This window comes from Dermacentor albipictus, chromosome 3 (assembly GCF_038994185.2).
Source record: "Dermacentor albipictus isolate Rhodes 1998 colony chromosome 3, USDA_Dalb.pri_finalv2, whole genome shotgun sequence".
NCBI lineage: Eukaryota > Metazoa > Arthropoda > Arachnida > Ixodida > Ixodidae > Dermacentor > Dermacentor albipictus.
Genome location: NC_091823.1, coordinates 19,394,041 through 19,415,830, shown reverse-complemented (window position 1 = coordinate 19,415,830; position 21,790 = coordinate 19,394,041). Strand labels below are relative to the sequence as shown.

Genomic DNA, 21,790 nt, shown 5'->3' with positions numbered 1-21,790 from the left:
AAGGATCGTAGTTTTATCGCCCGTAGAAATTTTAGTAAACATTCGCTAACTAATTAAGTTAACAAGCATGGTGTCGCGTGCGCACGGGTCATACGCGAGCAGATCTCACTCTATGACCGCGAACACTCACTGTCACAACGCTGGCGTGAAGAGCAGCAGCAGCGACGAGTGCAATGCCTTTCGTGCTGCCACTTGCTTCAACGCGTACTAGAATATTATAGGTGCGCGAGAACTATAGAGATGTGAAATTCCCAAAAAATATTGAAGGTGTGAAAAAATAAACAAATAGAAAAAGCTTTTCCCCCCAAATTTTTGAAAACGCGAAGTATACCCTTACCTTTCTAGCACACGGAAGTAAAAAGAAGGGAACATGCAAAGACAACTTTCCAGGGCCTATAACAATATGTTGACACTATAACAAATAACCCACATTCTTGGTAGCTTGCGGAGTTCTCGCCTACCATCCACGAAAGCTGTTCTTAGGCTTTCTTAGGTAATGGAGGACAGCGTATATGGTCTTGCATACTTCTGGAACATTAGCGTTTCGGATTAGGAATGCAATGCATTTGTTACGCGATCAATTAAATGCTGCGGTTTCGCCATATCACAAACAAGGTCAAACATTTGGGCGCCTTTAGACTTATAAAACGGTGACAAAGGAGCAGCCATAATTAGGGAGATTCTCGCATGCAACCCCTTTGAAGCAGTTTACATTCGTATTCTTTCACTATATTATTCATTCTGTGATGAAAGTTTCTGTAAATAATTGAAAAATCAATCACAAACTTTATTTACTAGTCTTCGTCGAAATCTCAGTGCCTATAAGTGTGAGCTCACGAATTCAATATTTTTATTTTCGTACTTCGGCCATTTTCCCCTGCAGGTAAGGTCTAAAAGATTGCTGTTAGGTTGAGCCTTTGGTTCCTTCAGAACGCGTTTGTAGTCATTTGTTAATGAAAAATAGTTCACTGTAGATCCATGCAAGTGCAATCGAAATCTCTGACCTCTTTCACAAGCCACAATGAACAGCTCCAAGGCAGCGTCACCACCAAGATTTCGTCATTCTCACTTCTGCCTTGCTAAGTCTCCTTATTAATGTAACAGGGGACGTTTTGCCATTCAGGAATCATAATCTGCTAAGGTTAACATTTTTCTTTATTATTGCGATCGCAATTATAAGGGCACTCCAGGCGCATTTTTGCTGTCGCCGTGAAGTTCCGTGTAAAGCTCAAGGGGGATAATATCGTCGTTGCGCGCCGTATGCTGTATGTACGAGGGAAAACGTGTCAAGGTGAACCGACGATCGCGGTTCAGTCTAGCGTGCGCAAGGGTGGGGAGCGGTGAAGAAGCGCGCCGTCTTCGGTCGCGCGCAAGGAACCGGGGCGAGGGGAGGTAGGGGGCGGGGCGTTGCACTTCGGCAGCAACTGCGTATGGCGTGCGATCGCAGTGGCTTTATCTTGAAAGGGAACTGCTTTGGGGGCACAGTCTAGCTGGGCCGACTACTCGTAGCATTGCGTGTGTTGTGTTCTCGCCGCTTAGTTTACGTTGAAGCGATAGGCAGCCCGAAGGTCACTTCGCTAGCGGCTGCTGCCGCGCTTCTTAACGTCAGCGTTTTGACAGTGAGCGTCCGCGGTCATCGACTGTGACATGTTCATATTTGACTCTGCGCGCTGATAATATGCTTGTTAATTTAGTTAGTAAGGGAATGTTTCCAAGTTTATACGGCTGATAAAACTAGTATCCTTACTTCGCATGGTTGTCTACTAATTTTCTGCCACAATCGATACAGCACCTTTCGCGCGAAACTGCAACTTTTCTACCTGTAAGAATAAAATTGTCCGCAAATTATCCGCTTGATATAAGATCTAGCGAGTGAAATTATTTTGTGTATCCAACATCGTCAAAATGTTGCACTGTAAGTGCATCAATATGAATGGTACAGCCCGACAGCCCGCTCTTGGAAGATGACCGCATGAAGGCTTCTGTTGAAATTGAGAGACAGTGCAAAGGACCTTTTGTAAATCTGTTTCTTGTTAGAATTAGAATAAAACCAAGCCAAGCAATTCGTTTGCGGAGAACAGCTACCTGCAGAATACTTTCTAAATATATAGGACAGCTTTGCTTTGATGCAAGAAACACAAACGCACACTATCTATTCAAAATCCTGCACAGAATTGCAAATATTTCGCTTCATATGCACTTTAGTACTAATTTGAGAAAACAGCAAATTCTGTTCTGCATACCGACTAAGGTGTCCACGGGCAGATATGCGGAACATCTGAGATTTTTTCACAAAGGTTTCCTACTGAGGAGAACCTCGAATACTAGGATGTTCTGAGGATTCGCTCAGACCGGACAAACAGACTTTACTGGTATGTTTGGAGGCCCCCACACGGATGTCTTGAGGGCATCCTAAAGTACTCAAGTGTAAGTCCTGAGGATGTCCTCAAGAATTCATAGTGTTGTTTGGGAAGGATCGGTGTGAATTGTAGCGCTATAAAGGGCTAACCTCCCTGTCGTTCTTCATTGGTAAGATGCCGGATCCTGTGTCGAGTGATGAATGATTTCCTTAGCAACAAAAGGTGACAATGCAGCACACCACCACTGTCAAATAATTTACACAAACTGGATGTATATGTCGCCTGAATCTTTGTACTCACAAGCATACTCTCAAACAAGTGACACACTAACCCAAATTTAGCAGAACTTATGTCAATGAAGTACATTTTATTAGGTAAATTTGGACACCTTGTTTTTTCCGCTTTCTATGCACCAGGAAAGAAAATTACAAAACAAGTTTTTTCTCAAAATTGTTTTTTTCCCGAACCCTCGCATCTCTAGCGAGGGCTCTTAGCTGTCAACGATCTCGTGCTGCCTAACCTTTGCACCCACTGCAGATTGCTTCCAACAGAAGGCGCGCGTGGCCACACTCAGCTATGCTCAGCTAAAGCCGCGGCCGGAGTAAAAGAGGAGACACGTGGTACCCTCCCCTTGCCTTCCCCCCTCTCTGCGCACCTTCCCCCCGCACTGCGCATCAAATCGCCATTCTTCTCAGCCCACGCTCGCACGCTTTCTCTCACACGCTTTCTCTTGCACCTACAACTTTCGGCGCGTGGTATTGCGCTTGGACTTTATAGGGAACCTCATGCCGGCGACAACAGCGGAAATTCTCCTGGAGTGCCAATACGATTGCTATCGTAATAAAACACGAAGGAAATAATGAAATTTGCCTGATGTAGGTAAATCATTACTCTATAAAAATATTGATAGATGTGAATCTACCGTCAAACACTAAAATTATTCGCACTGCAGGCGTGCGGAAAGGTGGCCATTTCCCACCCAATTTATTTGATTAATGAGAAGCGGGGTGGGCAGATCGAGTGCACAGTGGCTAGTTCCACTTCTTTTGATGGCTGCCTTTGCCCAGGCATAAAACGACGAGCGATAAGGCGCGCCTGCCCCGTCCCTCTTCCACCAGTGACGTCTGTGCCCCCCTTCACGCAAAAACTTTTCTGGCTGAGCCACTGCTTTTGCCTTTTGTTGAACAAGGCATTGCACTCCCAGTTGGGATTCGATCATTCAGCTTGCATCAAAAGAATGCAGGCTTTTGCTTTAAATAGCTGAGGACAGAATGGGTAAGCGTTAGAACATTAACTGAGATTATCCGTGTTTGACCACATGCGGAATATATAACGTTCACTGGCTTGAAACCCACATTGTAAGATTTTTGGGGAGGTTATTTTCATATTAATGCGATAGCGTTAAGGGCCCCGTGTCCCAGAAAATCCGGTGTCAGCGCTCGGCATTGCGTGTCCTGTGAGCGAAAATAGCCGTATATATTCTATATACGGCACTAAAATTTTTTTATCACTACAGTTTCTCATACCATGTCTTACATTTTTTACAAATAATGACAGCCCACAAACAAATGCCATGAAACAAAACACCGACAGCACATGCCTTTTATGTTAAATTTTCTCAGACTGAAATATTAAAAGTGTGAAACAATAACAGAAAGTTGGTCCATGCAAAAGGCCGTGTTTCTACTAGAAAGCCCCCCTTCATGCGTAGCGTTCCCCGCCAGCGTTTCCCGGTAAATATTGCAGTTACATAAGGTGCAGTTGCCGCAAAGTGTGAAAAGCAATCACGGATCTTTTAATGATGTTGCGTTCGCACTTAAAGGCGAAGCGTAAGTGTCCCCTAAATTTTTTTCCAAGAAGACATAACATCTTAAATATCTTTGTGCTATAAGGAGAGTTATGGAAAGAAACGTACACATTAACAACTGCGTGACAGTCAACATATTGTGGCTTTTCTTGTTCAAAAAGAGAAAGCCGTGAATATCAGTTCCTTGCACCAGCCACTATAAGGGTGCATGGTCAAAATATGCCGTGGACGAAATACGCATTCCATGACCGCATAGCACATTACAATGTAGGATTGAGATAAGATCTTATTGAATAAATGATAAATATTATATTTTATGGTGGCTTTTCATCTCTCATTGAATGTCTGTGAAACGTCCCAATGGGGATAGCATGTGATAAAGAAAGTTGTTGCGGCATAAGGTGCACGCCTATTTTTTACATATATCTATTGATCTGGCAGCACAGCGTGAATCAAGTGTACCTCAATGTGGGTACGACATTTCTCATGACATCTAATACTGCTCTCACACTCAATAATCTGATAGAGTAGTAGCTTCAACCGCAAGTGCCGGAGTGAGTATGCTACAGGCTTTGTGACATCATTATTTGCTGCTTTTAAGGTGTTTAGTGGCGTGTACTGCAGTATCTGAAAGGTACATGTATGCGTATACGCTCTTGTATGCAAAAGAATGATGATTGAACCTTTTTTACAGTTCAGCTTCCAAATGTTGTCAGACTTGAAGGACATCGGGCATGGCACGTGAAGACATTAATTTCCATTTTACCTTTCTTCTTACGCCACTGCACTTCTGTGTTCTTTTCTTTTCTGAAACGCGTGTCACATTGTGCTCACTGTTGTCGCTCTATGCTCTCTCGCAGTGACCATGGTGCTGGGTGTGCCCACTGTAAAGCGAGAGGTGCAAAGCTACCTGATGTCCACGCTACATAACCTCATCAACAACATGAGCCCCGAGGAAAGGAAGATATCGCTCGTCGTCGTGTTCATCGCAGAGGTGCGTTTGTTGGCCATTGGCTAAGTATTGAATCATCGGATGTAACGAAGTAAATATAAAATTTGGTTGGACAAGCTTTATTATGGTGTAATCTATAATCAAATCGAAAATGAGGGACCCAACACGATTATAGCGAAGTAACTTTTCTTGAAGACAATGATTTCCTTGGCAAGTTACCGCCGCTTTTCCGTGTGTGATATCTCCTTCTAACTCTAGCCTTTTTCTTCGGCCGATCCTGAATATAGCACAGTTTAAAAATGTTAGCCTATCTCATAGGTAGTCAAGTTTTAAAGTCTGATGCTCTTCCTACTCCCCCTTATGCCAGGGGTGACGCGATAATGCGCAGTGACTCCGCCTTCGGCACAGCGAAAAACGCTAAACCGCGCTTGTGCCAGAGAAATTTCAGTACGTTGGGTGGCATAGAGTGAGAGCGGTGTTCGATCACCCACTACTCGCCTTCGCATTGACAAAGTCTCGCCTGGACATCTTGCTGACTGAAGTGCACGTTGAACAATGGAAGAAAAAACGTGCAGAAGGTGCCAGACGTTACTACGCATGCACTAAAGAAAGAAACCCAACCTCAATCAAAGTTTAAACATTGTTGCTCCAGCGCTGCTCTCACAATAAATTATGCATTTTATACAATCCATTCCCACTCCCAATTCAGCCATCAATTCAGACTCTTTCAATGATTTCAGCTGCAGGCTGAATCGCTGTCGAACATTTTTTGCACACGGCCCAAATATGCATTATGGCAACAAATATGTCGCATACAGTCACCGATGGATTTTTCACTCATCGTTTTCGAAACCAGCGCCGCATGTATAGAAAATATGTCGTTCAAATTCTTGGACATGACCGGTGCGTACGGTACCACAAACATGGCAGCCGTGAACAAAGTTGCCGCTACGTAAATTCGGCGCTAAACCGCGACTTTGGTTGCCGGGGTGGTTGGGCCTAGCGGCCTAGGCCCACGACCACCATCATGTCCGACTGTTGCAAAAATGCGCTGATGGCTGGAAAAGCGGCCAGCGACACACCGTCGCATGGAGCTTGTTGTCAATGTGTCCGTATCCGTAGACATCATTGGCGACCGAACATGAAATCCCATGCACGGGCTAACTGATGCCTGTATCAGCAGAGTTTGGGTATGCATGTGGCCTCCTCTGTTCCCGAAAAATCGGACAGTGACTGCACTGAGTGATAGCAGCTTCAAATGGCACATTCAAGATGGATGTGCACGTATTGGCCTGTGGCTTGGCTTAGCTTGGTTGAGCAGCAGCCGGCAAGTTAACGCTCTGATCCCACGCGATCACATCGACCACACAATCGTGTATTAACGGCGGTGCAAAACGCGTATAATTTATTGTTTCCGTACCTATCTGCACGGCAAGCCATCCATAGGTCATCAAAATTTGCCAAATACCTTTATTTGATTCATCAGAGGCAGCACACTTCTGCTTCTTTGGCAAAGACATGATCACTATTTTTTTTTTTCCAATGCCAGCATATATGCTTATAACGAATATCAGTTATCCTGGAGCTATTTTGGTATTGAATGCAATTTCGTTTTAACAAGGTTCATCTGTGCCTTCATCGGTCAAACGTGTTTCTCTGAGGCAGGTTCTGTACTGCAGGATAGCATGTGTAATTCATTTATATTTTTTGGTTATCCTGAACATAACCACATCGTTTTTGGATGTTTATAAAATGAGAGGAGCAGGAACCACAGTATTTACTTATTGACAAGCATTGAAGTGGGGGATGTACCAAGACGATTTTCTTTTCTGACTGCATCTAGGCACTTTGTTAAAACAATGCGATAGGTCATGGTGTAGTTGGCATTTCATGAGCAAACTTTTTCAGTGTGCAGAAAACATGGACAAAGAATGGATAAGACAAGCACAAGTGCTAAAAATTAAGGCTAAAACAACGTTCGAAATTTGCTAGGTTACAATACCTTTGTGAATATGCTAAATTTCTGTTTGGAAAAGCAGTGACGATAAATAAGACCAAATTTATTTGACAGCCATTTTTTTAGCTGACGGCCAGGCACTTATTGAATAACTTTTAAAAAGTGCTGCACGATAAATGATATAAATTACGCGGGAAGAGTTGTGTTAGGTTTGTTGACGTCTCTGGACATGTTTTTTGCATGACAAGGTTGTGACAGAAAACCTGTTGTCACTTTCTTGTTGGTCTCACTTGTATACTTTTCTTTCTTTCAGACTGACCTGAGTTACGTCATGAAGCAATCCAAAGAAATCAAAGAGGAGTAAGTATTTTTTGAGTACTTCAAAATTTTTGTGCCACCTGTGGTTCCGCCTATTAGTGTGCAAGCTTTCACAGGCCAGAAGAATGCAGCAAAATCTGTCTGAGTGGAGATTTATAGTGTGAACGTTAAATGCAGGAAAAAATGTTTCGTTACAATGTGAGGTTAGCTTGAACTCTTTTAAATTGGGCATCAACCTCCTGATTCCTTGGCAGCTTAGTTCAAGTCCGTGGTTTTGTATCTTCTGTAGCCATTTTGTTGTTGTTGCTGCCGTTTTGCTCACTTGGCTGTGTTGTAGAAAATTTATAACCTGTAGCTATCTAAAAAATATTTGTATTCATCTTATCCTTTTAGAAAATTCTTAAATAGAAAGATTCCTCGGAGCTGATGAACATTGCATGGCAGAACACTTCAAGAGAAACCAAACAGCAATATTAGGTTAAGCTGTGTTAGTAAATTACGTTTGTGCTGTAGCAAAACAGCCACTCTTATCGTGAGGAATCTTGTAAAGTTAGAAAAGATGCAGAAACAAAACTGGGGTGACAACACCCTGAAATTCTTGCACGAACTCATCCTGTCTTCATGAATTTTGATGGCGTCTGCTCAGGCTTAGCTAAATGGTTACCAGTAATGAAAGAATTCATTGCTGTTGAAAGGAACCAGTCACTCTACATAGCAAGTTTCAGGACTTTTCGTTACTAAAATGACCTAACTACAAGAAAATAGTTTGATGTTTGTGAAGTTGCACTAACTACCGGCTCTGAGGTTTTGGCATGAAATTCAAAAGAAGTTCAGTGTTTGTGTTTTTTTCTTGTAATAAAGAACCTTTTCTGCCAAGTATCTGAAAATAGTTTTTTATGAATACATTGCCAGTCTAGAGGAATTTAATTTTGCTAGTATTACTGTTAATCTTACTATCATTATGTCCCCTATAAAAAGCAAGAAGCTAGTCGTGTTGCCTAAGTCAGTCTCCTTCATATGCTAGAGGAGAAAAAATAGAATGCTGCAGTTGCTGTTTGTGGCCCAGGGCTGGGCAGTATCAAAGATACATGTATCTTAGGTACTATCTTAGATGCTCTTTGGGTATCTTGTATCTGTATCATAATAAGTTGGGCAAGACATGTGTCAGTATCTGTATTTCCGATATTTGAAATAATGTATCATATATCTTAAGGTATGAGATACTGCTATCATAACATCACTGTGCAAAACTTTTGAATGTAGGCTGAGCTCTGCTTCTCAAGCTGATACTGCTGCCACTAAGCCACCTGATGAAAACTAAAGGCAGCGACTTACTTTTATCTTCCTGCCAGAGCCCTACTGCGAGGGCAGGGGGGGACATCTGCGCATACCTATTGGTAGAGCATAGTCACGTGGTGGTGCTCACACTGTCTCGACAAAAACAAGCATATGCATATCTGTGTGCAGCCGACCTTTTGTTTTCTCGATTTTTCGTTTTAGTTGCGTCGTGCCACGACACTTGCTCATAGCCACCAAACTGTGCTGCGTACGCCTATGTGTGCGGCATTTTTCGCGTAACATTTGATGAAGCTATAGTGTCATTATGCAAGTTTCTCTTGCTTAGTGCTTTGTTACAAAGTCTGAAGAATACAAGGATGGCATTGCCTTGTGTCTAGTGGCTTTCACACATCAAGGACTTGAAGGATCTCATGGATGTAAGTTTGACTTTTGTGAACCAAAGCGTGGATTGCACTGCTTCTGGAGACTTGTACATGAGGCAGCTATTTTGTGTATGTGATTGTTGCTCGCAAGCAATAAAAGCAATTTTTAGGACTAGGCGACATGCATAAACAGTAATATGTTTACAGACAAGGTAAAACTGCACAGCGGTATTTGCGCCATCGTGCAGATGCTTCTTGTTGACGTTCTTGTAATTAAATGGTGGCCCGTTAGCTGGTCAGCAAGCAGAGCAGTGACTCCCATCAATTACAAAAGTGACAAGCAAAAACTGCTGACAGCGCAGCGTATAAAAAGCTCTCATGTTAGGCAGCTAAAGCAATGTCAATAAATTGTCTCAGAATGAAAATAATATACTTCGAACAAAAACAACAAAAAATTTGATGCCAGCAGACATTTCATTCAAATGAAACAAGGTTGGTCGAAGTCAAGAAATTTCCAGACAAATATTTCTGTGCATACGTGTCTGCTGCTATATTATATAGATCAATAATAAGAAATGTGCCAATGTATCAAAGTCTCTTAAGATACAAATGGAAAGTATCATATCGGATATAACACTTGCGGTAGTATCTCGTATCTGTATCTCAAGTACTTGTTGCCCAAGTATCTTGCATCATATCATGATACAATTGCAAAATATCCTTTTTTCCCAGCCCTGTTGTGGCCCATGGTCATGAAGTTTGGGAAAAGGGGAAAAAAAGCATTTTGAAAGAACTCAGGGCAGTGGCTGCTTGAAACTAGCACAGCACTAAAAAATTAATGCTTCAGCTAACAAACAAATCTATATATTCATCGTGAACAACAACAAAAAAATTTTTAAAGTGTGTTATGGACACAACAGAGCAAAGGAACAATGACAATTGAATCTTATTGTGACATTTACACTATATATATATATATATATATATATATATATATATATATATATATATATGCATGCACACAGACAGGAAAGATCAAGATAACAATCTTCCATGATAAGTAGTCTTATCCTCTGGTAGTCTTCACTTCAGCTGTCTTATCTTCATCTTCATGTTGTTCCACATCCCTTGTGCATCATGTGAACAGGTTAAGCGAGCATGTTGAGAGTGGGCTTCTGGAGATCATTTCTCCACCATCGTCCTACTACCCAGACATGGACCGCCTCCCGGAGACGCTGGGGGACCCACTCACCCGCGTGAAGTGAGTGAACATAACTCACATGTATTATGCTTGTGATGACTTGTCTGTCCTGTAAAGGCATGCAAATATTTGAAATTTGAATACTCTGAATAATTGGGCTGCAGGAGAGCTGTGGTTGCTGTGCAGAGGCACCATAGGCTATGCGAAAGCATGAGGCAGAGAAATGCACCTGAATAACTTGTATTTCAACTGAACAGCTAAACTTCCCATTCGAATCAAATAAGAATATTCTAGAAAAATTGCTTCTGGATATCAAATATTTTCATATGAATAATAAATCCTATAGTACATACTTTCTGATCAATAACAGTAATTCAATGAGAATGTCTGACTTTTAGGCAGTCTGTGAATTTGTTGTTTCGATCCGTATAAACTTCTTCATTATTTGGTGAGTCTAATACTGTATGCATATATCCTTTAAGATATATGCATTGCACTAGTATCACACTTTTCATCTTCAATTAAAACAACACTCATGGGCACTTGTTGACGTGCTGTTCCCTTCATTCATTACTGTCAATGACATTGTGCACTGGCTAACAGAGAAGAGTTGCTTATTATTCATAAGTGCCTCAGTTAAGCAGACATTCAGTTGTAAACAGCGTTACATACATGTATATCAAATATTCTTAATAACACCATCTTTTTTTAACACGAAAGTGTTTTCTACCGGGCTCCCATGAAAATCGCTCCCATGTACATACGTCACACAAACATCATTATCCAAATCTGTGAGACGGCAATACATTGCTGTTTTGGGGTTAGGAAAAAGGTATGCATAAAAAGTTTGCTTTATTAAAGGAATTGCGCTTTTAATGATGCATATTAGTTTCAGGGAGGATATTTAGGCATTATTTGTTTTCATGACTGAGCAATTAGGTAGAAAACAAGGCCAGCAGCCCAGACACCTTTCAGGGTAGTAAAGGTGGTAGTGCTTGGAAGTGTCTTGTGGTCTAACTCAGTTGACATCTATGGGCGAGGAAGTTCCTAGCACTATCTCTAAGACGACTCCCAGCAACTGTCATCACTCGGTGGAGCCGTGGCAGCTCATGCCATTTTTGTGCGTCTGGTCACCTTGAAGTGTGCATGGCCCCGCATGTGCAATGCTGCCAGAGCTCTAACAACGCAGTTTCATCACATACACGCTTACAATGGCATCGCATATACCTACGATGCCTGGTAGCTTCCGACGAAGCTGTTTATGCTGCACAGTGGTACAGGCCTCACATGCTTGCTATCGCTGTCATTGCTTCACCCTTTGAGTGAAACTAATTAATAAAGGACTTCGCACATTTATGGACTTGTATTTGTGAATGTGCAAGAAAGCTGCTGCTGCTTCTAGTATACACATTTCACTTTCAGAAGGGGCAGCCAAGTATTTTCAATCGAATAGACTACACCACCTTTTCTAACTTTTTCTAGAAAGGAAGAAATATTTGATATCCAGAAGTGATCTTTTTGCAATGTTTTCATTCGATGTGACTGGGAAGCTTTATTGTTCAGAAATTTGTGCATTGTATTCACAAAGGAGCGACAAGCGCAGCTCCTAACTCGTCATATCAGCGGCTGCATTTCAGATGCCAAATCGCGTCTAAAATATTGATTATACTAGTAAAAGGTAACTCAAAGAAGTTGAGAACAAGGTATAACATGGGCAGTACCGTGAGTATTTTTGAGATCTTCTGTCTTAAAGGCTAGAGGTGAAACTACCTTAGAAATCATGTGGGAATGACGAGACTGAAAATATTGCAAACTTACCTTTGTAAAAAAAAAAAGCTTGACTAGAGGTAAGTCCGTTCTAGCTGTAACGGACGGTGCTGTACGATTACACCTCAATCTTACAGAAAGGAGAAAGGTTGCAGAGCTTTGGCGGATTTAAGTGTGCCAAATTAAGAGTACCTTTGTCTTATATTGTCATTTGCCATGGAATTGGAATGAATTTATTTGATTTAATTATGTGTCTCAAAAAATGTGCATTGTTAAATTAATGTTTCATCTCAATGCCCATTCATGGCAGAACACTTTGGTATTTTATTTAATAGTAGGTTGAGAACATTGTTGAAATTGAGAACGTATATTTTGCTCCTCAGTCTGCTGTCTTTTTAATTGGAGTGAGTTCTTTCTATAGGAAATTTCACACCATTGAGGTTTCTGAATTCAAGGTAGTGTGTGACTTAGGAACACAATTCTTGAGAATGATCTGTCCTTGCATGAATATGCAGATGGAGAACGAAACAGACGTTGGACTTTGCATACCTTATGATGTACGCACAAAACAGGGGGACATTCTATTTGCAGGTGAGTACACATGAGTTTATTAGTAAACGACCTCTGCTTGTGTTTTTGCTGCTCTTTGTTACAAAATTAATTTGCATATTTGCAGACGGCAAATGAAACTGTAAGAAATAACGGTGTAGAATCGTAGAAAGGTATTGTGTACCTTTTGGCTGCCATAAACCCATTAGTAAACATCGCGCATGGCCATTCACAGTGGATTAAATTTTTTCTGCCACGAACTTCTAAAGCTAAAGGAGCACTGGTTGCTTTTAGAAACATCATGTCAATTTATTTGAAACACATCATCGATCGTGTCTTGCACAGAATGACCTCCGTTTGTTCTTTAACTAAGTGTCCCAGTTTAGGTGACGAGGTGTTGATTTTAGTGCTCATCAGTTAAATTCCTGTCAGTGACTGCTTTTTCTTGGTGCTGTTATTAGAAATCTTTCGTGGTGTTGTTATTAGAAAATGATGCAAAGAGGCAGAGCTGCTGCTGCCTATTACATCTATTGCAGTCCTATTGGCGTTATTTTTAATTGGAGCCAAAAATAGCTAGCAACCACATACTGTGGTGCTTCTGCCAAGTTAGCTAGTCTAGTGAAGAAAAATCACAGCAGGAGAATTCATAAACTGTGTCAACTTACACTTCCTAACTTCATTTTACTTCATGGGGTGCCTCTGAGGCCTGAAATCTTGCCTTCACACTTCTTTTGCTACATGCAGCTTCCGCTGGATGTGAGTAGCACATCCAACCACTAGTGTGTAGTTGCGAGCGGCTGACACATGAACATTGTTATGCTTCTGCTACGGCTCTTGTAATAATGGCGGAACTGCCTTCCAATGTGATACATTGAAATCCACTGTAATGGAGCTGCCACTTCTAAAATGGCAGCAACTTGCGTGCATCTACAAGTTTGTAGCGTGGCTGAGCCACAGGTGCATGTATGAAAAGCTCCGGAAAAGGTGGCTAACCTGAATTGAAAGCACTTTTTCTTTTTGGTTTCATTTCAGAGAGGTTTTTTGGTTTCATTTCATAACATTTCAGTTCACCTATGATTCACAATTTTTTTAAAGCTTCCATTTCAGTTTCAGTAAAAGCATTTTATGCTTTTACTGATGCCTCCTTCTCCGCTTTCTTTCTTGCGCTCTCTTCACCACTGCGCCTTTTATCCCCCACTGCGCTCCGCATTCGCTCCTTCATCTTTTGCTGTACTCGTTTGCTCGTGTACGAGGGCTTGCCGAGGCACGCCAACGCTCAACACAGGAATGGATGCCCAAGAGCTGCGCTCTAAAATCGTACTGATTGCAGCGATGGTGTGATAAGTGCAATTGGGATTTCCATCACGTGCAATGACAATCGTGCTTCCAATGCAATGGAAATTGTGTCATGTAAAACAAGCTTTAAATTTACGTGCTGCTCACTTCTCACTGCATCCTGCAGCCTTGGTGCATAAAACAAAATTTTGCTTCCATTATTTCCTGGTTTATGCAAAAGTGTTTCACCGCACCGTAATTGCCGAGTCATACACATATTGATTTTCATTGGCAATATTTTCTATCAGTGTCAAAATTTTCTAGATTTATTTTCATGTCAATTTGTGCTGTAGCACAGCTATAGATTTGCACTTTCTTCTCCTCTCCTACAGCTAGAGGATGACATCCTCACCAAGCCTGGATATATCACAAAAATGAGGGATGCCGCATACAATCACGTGGCCAACAAAAGGCATTGGATTATCCTCGACTTCTGCCAGCTAGGCTTTATCGGTGAGTTGAGCAACACTTGATTGGACAGCAACAACATAAAAAGATTCTGCTTCACTCAGTCTGTCTACTTTCACAGTAATATGCAAGGCGGGCATAGTTTTGTCTTGTGATATTGGCATAAATATTTTCTTTTTCTTAACAGTTCAGTTGGGACACAGGTACTAATACACATATGTATCATGACGTTAATGTCAGATTGGGTATCTTTTGTGAATCTTCGAATTTGATTTTACATTGGAACATTGAAGCATAAGCAGGAACTTGTCATATGGCAGACGCTCAAAGATTATTAGCTTTACCAAAAAGTGCTATAATGTTGTTTTTTGTTATCAATCTGCTGCACTCCAACCTTGTGCTCCTTGTGTTATGAGCCAGTTTTACTTTACTCAAACTGCGCCAATTTCATCAGATTGTCATGTAAGCCATGAAGCTGTTGCATGCACCTATGCCTGCTTTATGCTTTAATTTTATGTCAGAGAAGCAACAGAAGGGTAGTTAAATTTATTACTGAATGCTGAGAACTTCCACTTCATCAAAAGCTGTTACTAATTTTGTTTGCCAGAAATATGTGACCGTTAAAAATAAATCCAGACTGCCATCTGCTTTTTCGCAAAACATTGTGCCTGACACAGTGTTCAAACTGATGTGCCTAAGGCAATGATTGTATGTAATGTGTGGTTAAACCTTAGACTAGTCTCTTTAGTTGACATTAGATATTTGTGTAGGCTATGGCAACTGATGTGTAGCTCTTTACAGTGACATAGTTCAGAATATAGATTCTCTGATACAAAACTATATTGTTCTGCAGGGAAACTGTTCAAGTGTGTGGACCTGTCCAAGTTTGTGGCCTTCTTTCTCATATTTTACAATGACAAGCCTGTTGACTGGCTTCTAGACAACATGGTTTCCACTATGATTTGCCGGAACGATCACGACCATGTGAGTCCATACTCTTCAGTTCTAAAGTTAATCAACTGTTTGCATTTGGGTTGAAATTGCCATACCACATTCATTCATTCATCATTTGATTACGATTGCGAAGACTTACACCCGATGTACGCATTGCCAGGAGTCATGCAGAGCAGACTTGCAACACCTCATTTGGAGCTGTGCAGCTTTTTCACAAGGGAGATCCAACATTCAGCATCTACTACACGGAGACATTAGAACACTAGGAATTGCAATACAAACTAACCCTGAAACACAGAAAGCCATTGCGACATATGGCAGACAAAGTGGCCTATTTTGAGTAGTGTAGTAGGGGTCGATCAGCCCATGTGAGAGCGGCGGAACTGAACATGCACCTGAGCCTGCATAAAGCGGAAGATCCCAGTCTGAGATGATGAAGTGTTTCAGCCAACAGTCTGGGTACCCACATTCCCTTCCCTCCTAATCCCCATCAGCGGCCTAGAGCCGTCCTCTTCCTTAAAATAAAGGTTTTATTCATTCATTCATTCACTGGGAACCCCAATTTCATGAGCTGTGGCCAGCTGCAGCCTTGCTGCACATGCTATTTCTGGTGCTGTTGCTTCTTTGAATTCGATGTGGATTCTGACCTGCATCTCATGTTTTACACCATACTCAAGCTGCCACATTTGCAGCCTAGCTGTTATGTTGAATTAGTGGTTATGATGGCATTCTGCTGCCGAGCAAAAGGTTGCAGGTTCAATTCCCAGCTGCAACGGCTACATTTCGGTAAGGGCAGTATGCAGATAAAGCTTTTGTATCAGCCATTGGTTGCACATTAAGGAACCCCATCTGTTTGAAATTAATCCAAACACCTCCACTATGATGCCTCTCGTATACCTTGGGTTGCTTTGGGATATTAATCCCATTGGATGAATGAATGAATGAATGAATGAATTGATTGATAATTGATCAATCAATCAACTTTCAACTTGAGCAGTCCTGCCCTTACTACCACAAGGTATAAGCAAGCTTAGCAGTTGCTGTCCTAGCTTTTCAAATGCGTGGTCTGGCCACCAGTGCTGTCTATTTGTTTTACCCATCAACCCAGGTAGGTTTGTGTGTTCCCCTGGTTCTCCCTGTGTCACATTTCTTCATAGCAAAGCACTCTTTCTTGTTCTGGCATCAGTACACAAATTCAACTGGAACTTCAAGAGTGTGTTGTCACTTTCATATGTTATGAACTTTTTCTGGCTTTAGCAGCTTACGGATATGTCTGCAAGAAACTTTATGCTTTCTTTTTATGTTGGGTAAATTTTTAACCAATGGTGCTAGTTTTAATTTTAAACTGCCATAAGTATGACATTAGTGATGCTAATGCTGAAATTACACTCAGTCCTTGATGAGCTTAAGAACATTCTCAGCGGAAATTAAACGTTAGCCCATCATATTTGCAGACTCTTACACTGATCAAGCATGGGGTATATTTGTTTTTCATAGGCAAGTCTAAAACTTGCAGACTTGTAGTTTTCACTTGATGGTTGTGGTAGCTGTACCAGATTCCCAACGTAAGTTCACCATTAGTCAAAATGTTGTACTATTTGAAAGCCTATTATGTATCAGAGATTCCTATCACAGCTGTAGATGTAAGACGATTCTTCATGTCGACTTTTTTGCTGCAGTCACTTGATTTGGAAGTGCAGCTTATATGAGACAGCAAATTTTATTCAAGCTTTCAGTGTTGCTGTTGAGCTTTTTGGACAATGATGTTTATTATACTTATTTTGTCAACAGAAACAGTGCCGGAAGAAGGTAGATACCATATGGATCCATTATAAGCCATCGCTATTCCAGCATGTGGGCATGCATTCATCCTTGAAAGGCAAAGTGCAGAAATTGAAGGTAATGCTCTTTGACCATAAGAGTAGCGCTGCTTTGTTTATGACTTCATCATTGCTCGTAAACAGCTGTTTTGCAGCTACAGACAGAAACAAATTATACAGATCGCAAGACAAGGAGATGCAATGAGCAGGAAGCACAGCTTTTGTCAGAAATGTGCTCTACACTTGGTATATGATTAAAGCCGTAGTTAAATTTGCATGGTGTGCCTTACCACCTTCCTAATGTGCCATTTATCAAGAAAAGCTTGATATAAGCGAGAGTGCTTATAGAACAGAGCAAGGTCTGGGAAGTATGCTATCATACTTTGTGTGGGCAGATATTTGAGTAGAAGTGCTAGTGCCCCTTTACTGGATTTAATTATGCAATGTGCATAAAGAACTGACCCTGGTACACTGCTTATAAGGGTACAAAAATATATAGGTAAATAAGACTCAACAAAAACTATAGGGGGGGGGGGGGCAATCTTTTTCTTTTAGTAATAGAAACAGAAGTAGACAAGCTGCATTTACAAGATTAATTTCTGTCCATTTGCCTTAAACAATGCTACTAATTTGTCAGAAATAGACTAATATACTGTAGGACCAGTACTGCACTTGCTTTAGCAAGCTTTCTAGTTGAACAGGACACATCTTGTGCTTGACAGAGGAACATTCTATGTCGGATTTCGGTGAAGCATGCAATGTTTGCCTCACTAGACTGTCATGACCTAACTTAGTCGACAGGGAAGGCTGTGGGGCCAATTTACACTAGGAAAAGAAGAGCCCTCTGCACTGTAATGTGAACACACGAAGTTCACTTTTACATAGTAATCACACATTAACCTCTTAACTGTCGATCACGACATAACTCGTTATCACATCACAACAAACATTCTCTGGTGCTGATGATGAGTTAACTCGTGAACTTTCTACAACTTTTGCTCTTGTGTATAGCGCAGTTTTTTGTAATTCTGACAATTAAGTGATATACAATTACTTTTGCAGATTTTTTCAACAGGACAAGTAAAAAAGCATATTTTTTTAGAAATAATTGGTGCCAAATATGCACGTCTAAAAAAATTACACACTTAAAAATTATTTTGAAATTTGTCATGGTATTCAAGAAGTTATTCAGTGCAGAAGAACCGATTTGCATTTCTAATATATATTGTAGAGAAACCTGTGTAGGAATGTTAAGATGCAATTTTGTGCTTACTGCTTCACTTCTTGGCCCGCATCATTCAACAAAACACTTGGCTTCATTGTTTGCCTGGTTTGTGTAAACATTTAGTTGACAGGTGCCAAAGCCGTTCCCCATTTCTGCAGCAGCGCATGTTGATGGTGAGGTGCGTATAAGCAGTAGATTGTATATTTTCTGCATAAGCCAGGCAAGCACTTATGCCGAGTGTTTTAATGAATAATGCAGACTAATAAATTGGGTCTTGCTGTATAATTTTATCAATAATGAAGAAGAAATAAGAGCTAAATCTTTTAATGGTGTTAGAATAATAATGCAGGTCCTATGTGCATGGAAGTAATAGGATGCAGGATATAACTAAGGGACTGACTTTGCAAGTTCTCAAAGCATTACTGCAATTACAATGCGACCTGACAACAGTTATCAGAAAGACAGAAACAACACTAATAAGACAGGTGACCAAAGGTGTTAATCAACTTCCTCCATTGTATCTGCTTAGTTGATCCTTACTGATAATAAACACCGTCACCTGTTAAAAATCCGGCAGTTTGCCAGTCATGAATTGCACCACATTTTGCAATAATAGATTTCTTAGCATTATTCATAAAATATATTGTGAATATGCACTGCAGTCAAGCCAAGTGAACTGAGAGAAAAAATAAATCTTGCATTGTGTCTCTATATTAACTCTGAATAAGCTTATGAGCAAAATAATAACAAGGTAAAAGAGGGAGCCAATGTTTCAACAAGTGGAGTTGTCTTTTTCATGGCCTTAAGAAAAGAAAGTTGTCTTTTTCGAGGCCTTGTCGAAATGTTAGCTACTGCTTTCACCTTGTTCTCATTTTGCTCATAGTCTTGAATTTCCAGCTCCTGCACTCCCCATGTTTTCTCTGAATAAGCTTATGTTTCAAGCTCTTTGTTGTAGCGTTTTCTCACTATTGGGAATTTGGCGACATACGGTTGTGATAGTTTCTCTCCTTATCACTTTTCAGAGCATCTGGTGTTATTGTGCATGTGTTTGTGCTTCGAGCTGTCACATTTGTCCCCACACCCACCGATTTTATTTTGTCAATGGCATTATCATTACTATAGCTGAGCCACCACCCCAAGGCACCTCTTCTTTTCCCTGTGTGATCAGGCCTGGATGCTATTTTCTTGGAGCTCAGAGGAGCAGAAAGGAGGTGCAACAGTTTTTACGGGCAGGAGCCTCCTACATTTTATACTTGTTACTCACTGTAGATGCCACTGCAGAAACTCCTTAGACATAACGATCTGTTGTGTGCATATGCTTGACATCATGTAAATACAGTCGAGCCTTGTTATAACAAAGTTGCGAATACTAATACAAAAGTGTCTTTGTTATTGCCAATACTCTTTGTAAGCATTTATTCATCACATGCTGATATTGGCTAGACACATGTTAAATTTACTTAGTTATATTCGATGATCTCTTATATCCCTGTTTGAATTGTTGTGACCCTCGCCGACTAACCCACTGGTTTACTCATGTTTGAAATTTTGCACACAGGTGGCATTTCACGGGAAGCGCAGTTTAATACCATGTACATGCACACTGCTACTGTGTGCTGTCCAGAATAAATGGGAATTGCAGTAACGTGGAAAATTGGGCTTATTGGAATGAGTGCATACTTCAAACCAACGTGAAAAACGACAGCAACTCAGAGAAGGATAGAGCTCGTCCTGTGTCCTTATCATTTTGCTGCCATAGTTTTCTGCGCTCAATTCATAGATGAATAACTCGCAAGTACACATTGTCTGCAGCAACAATAAGAAAAAATGTAGATTCTTGCAGGAATAAGACAGCAGTGCCATCTCTCAATGTAACAATAAAACACCACATGCCTAAGTTGCCTTTACAATGACGGACTGCAGTACCATTCTGATGCAATGAAATCATTGTTTTTGTCTGTTGTCACAGCAGACAACACATATTTTCGATTTATTCCGTATGAAACTGGTGAGTTATGCTTTTCAGTTTGGTAATAAATTGCAAGCACTGTGAAATGCTACAACTTTGCCTAGCATGAGCATGAAGGTGTTCGCAACTTTCCTGAAATATCATGCAGATCTGCCGCTACAAACAAAACACAGGTTCACAAGAATACGAAGACTTCATGTGTGATCAACAGTGATCAAACAAGAGATGTTTCAGGAGCTAACAAGTCTTCTTGTCGTAACACTGGCCCTAGCATGAGGCATGCTTTGCTTGACGACTGTATATCTTTTGCTGTTACTTATACAACATTCGGTATAGTATGTCAAATACTCAGAAAAGGTTTAAATGATGCATTGTATGAGCTTTGAGTGCTAGTGCTGCTGCTTGGCCCCAAACTTGCATGAGCAGACAGCACCAGTGTGCACACGGGACACAGTGGTACTTCTGAAGCAGTGTTGGAGCTAGCCGACTTGGCTTCGCTTCACTTGGCTTGCCTGTGATTTTCACAATTAGCTGAGTTGCGGTGACGTGAAGTATGTAGACTGATTTTAGAACATTCAGGAAATTAATGCGTTCTTGTCCGGTTGTCTTGCCACACTCAGGACCGCCACTTTGGCAAGCTGGCACTTCACATTGGCCACGCCAACCCAACAGCTGTGGTGGCCACCTCACTCAAGGCCTACAAGAGCTATAACATTGCCAGAGCCTACCAGGGTGCCACTTTCTTCTGGGCTCTGCTGCCCCAGAAAGGCGACAACATCACATTCCGGTTTACACCGCCTATCCGGATAGAACGGTGAGCGTACGGCTTGTGAGCAGCATTGGGGTCATTGGGAGGGCTGTGAGGGTGATTGCTGAATCATTTTTAAATATTAATTTCCTCGTATTGCAGGTGCAAAGCAATGAATGTTTCTCTTTGCAAGGCATCCAACTATTCATGTCTGAGAATGGCGATTCATTCTTTCCATTTTGTTTATTCATTTTATTTATGTTTTGTGAATCCATGTGCACTCTCATGCTAGGAAGGATAATTGAAGCGTGGTGACATTTAACTGCATCTGGAAGTCATGCAGATTAGGCAAAATACATTGGCAGTGAATTACACGATAGTGTTTCCGTTTGCTTTCGAATGAAAAAAGAGCTACCCCAATCTGCATGCTCAAAATTGAGTGTCTTAAATAAGGTTAGGTAACATCCATCTTTCCCACACGGCAATGAGTTTGTGGTTGTTCACAGGCTATGCATTACACTTGTAGCAAATGAATTGCTCCACAAACATTTCTTAATATTTTTGTTGCATTGTGGTTTTTCGCATCCCTAAAGCCTACCAGGATTTAAAGCTGAAGTGTAGTGAGGCCATGTCTGCCTAGAAACCTTCCTTAAACCTACCTTAAAATGGGCTATGAAACACATTAGTGTTTCAATTAATGTTTTCCGAAAAGCATGCCTCTAACAGTTCAGAATGATCATAACTCGAATGCCGAGGCAC

General features: G+C 41.1%; 1 protein-coding gene across 1 annotated transcript in view; it reads left to right on the top strand.

Moving 5' to 3' along the window:
- Positions 1 to 21,790, top strand: part of LOC139057281 (alpha-1,3-mannosyl-glycoprotein 4-beta-N-acetylglucosaminyltransferase B-like) — a 151,890-nt gene that overhangs the window by 116,679 nt on the left and 13,421 nt on the right. Inside the window, exons 3-10 of the mRNA XM_070535198.1 lie at positions 5,028 to 5,161; positions 7,390 to 7,436; positions 10,203 to 10,316; positions 12,539 to 12,614; positions 14,240 to 14,360; positions 15,169 to 15,299; positions 17,061 to 17,168; positions 20,904 to 21,097. Coding sequence (XP_070391299.1) covers positions 5,028 to 5,161; positions 7,390 to 7,436; positions 10,203 to 10,316; positions 12,539 to 12,614; positions 14,240 to 14,360; positions 15,169 to 15,299; positions 17,061 to 17,168; positions 20,904 to 21,097 — 925 coding nt within the window. The remainder of the gene's footprint in view (positions 1 to 5,027; positions 5,162 to 7,389; positions 7,437 to 10,202; positions 10,317 to 12,538; positions 12,615 to 14,239; positions 14,361 to 15,168; positions 15,300 to 17,060; positions 17,169 to 20,903; positions 21,098 to 21,790) is intronic.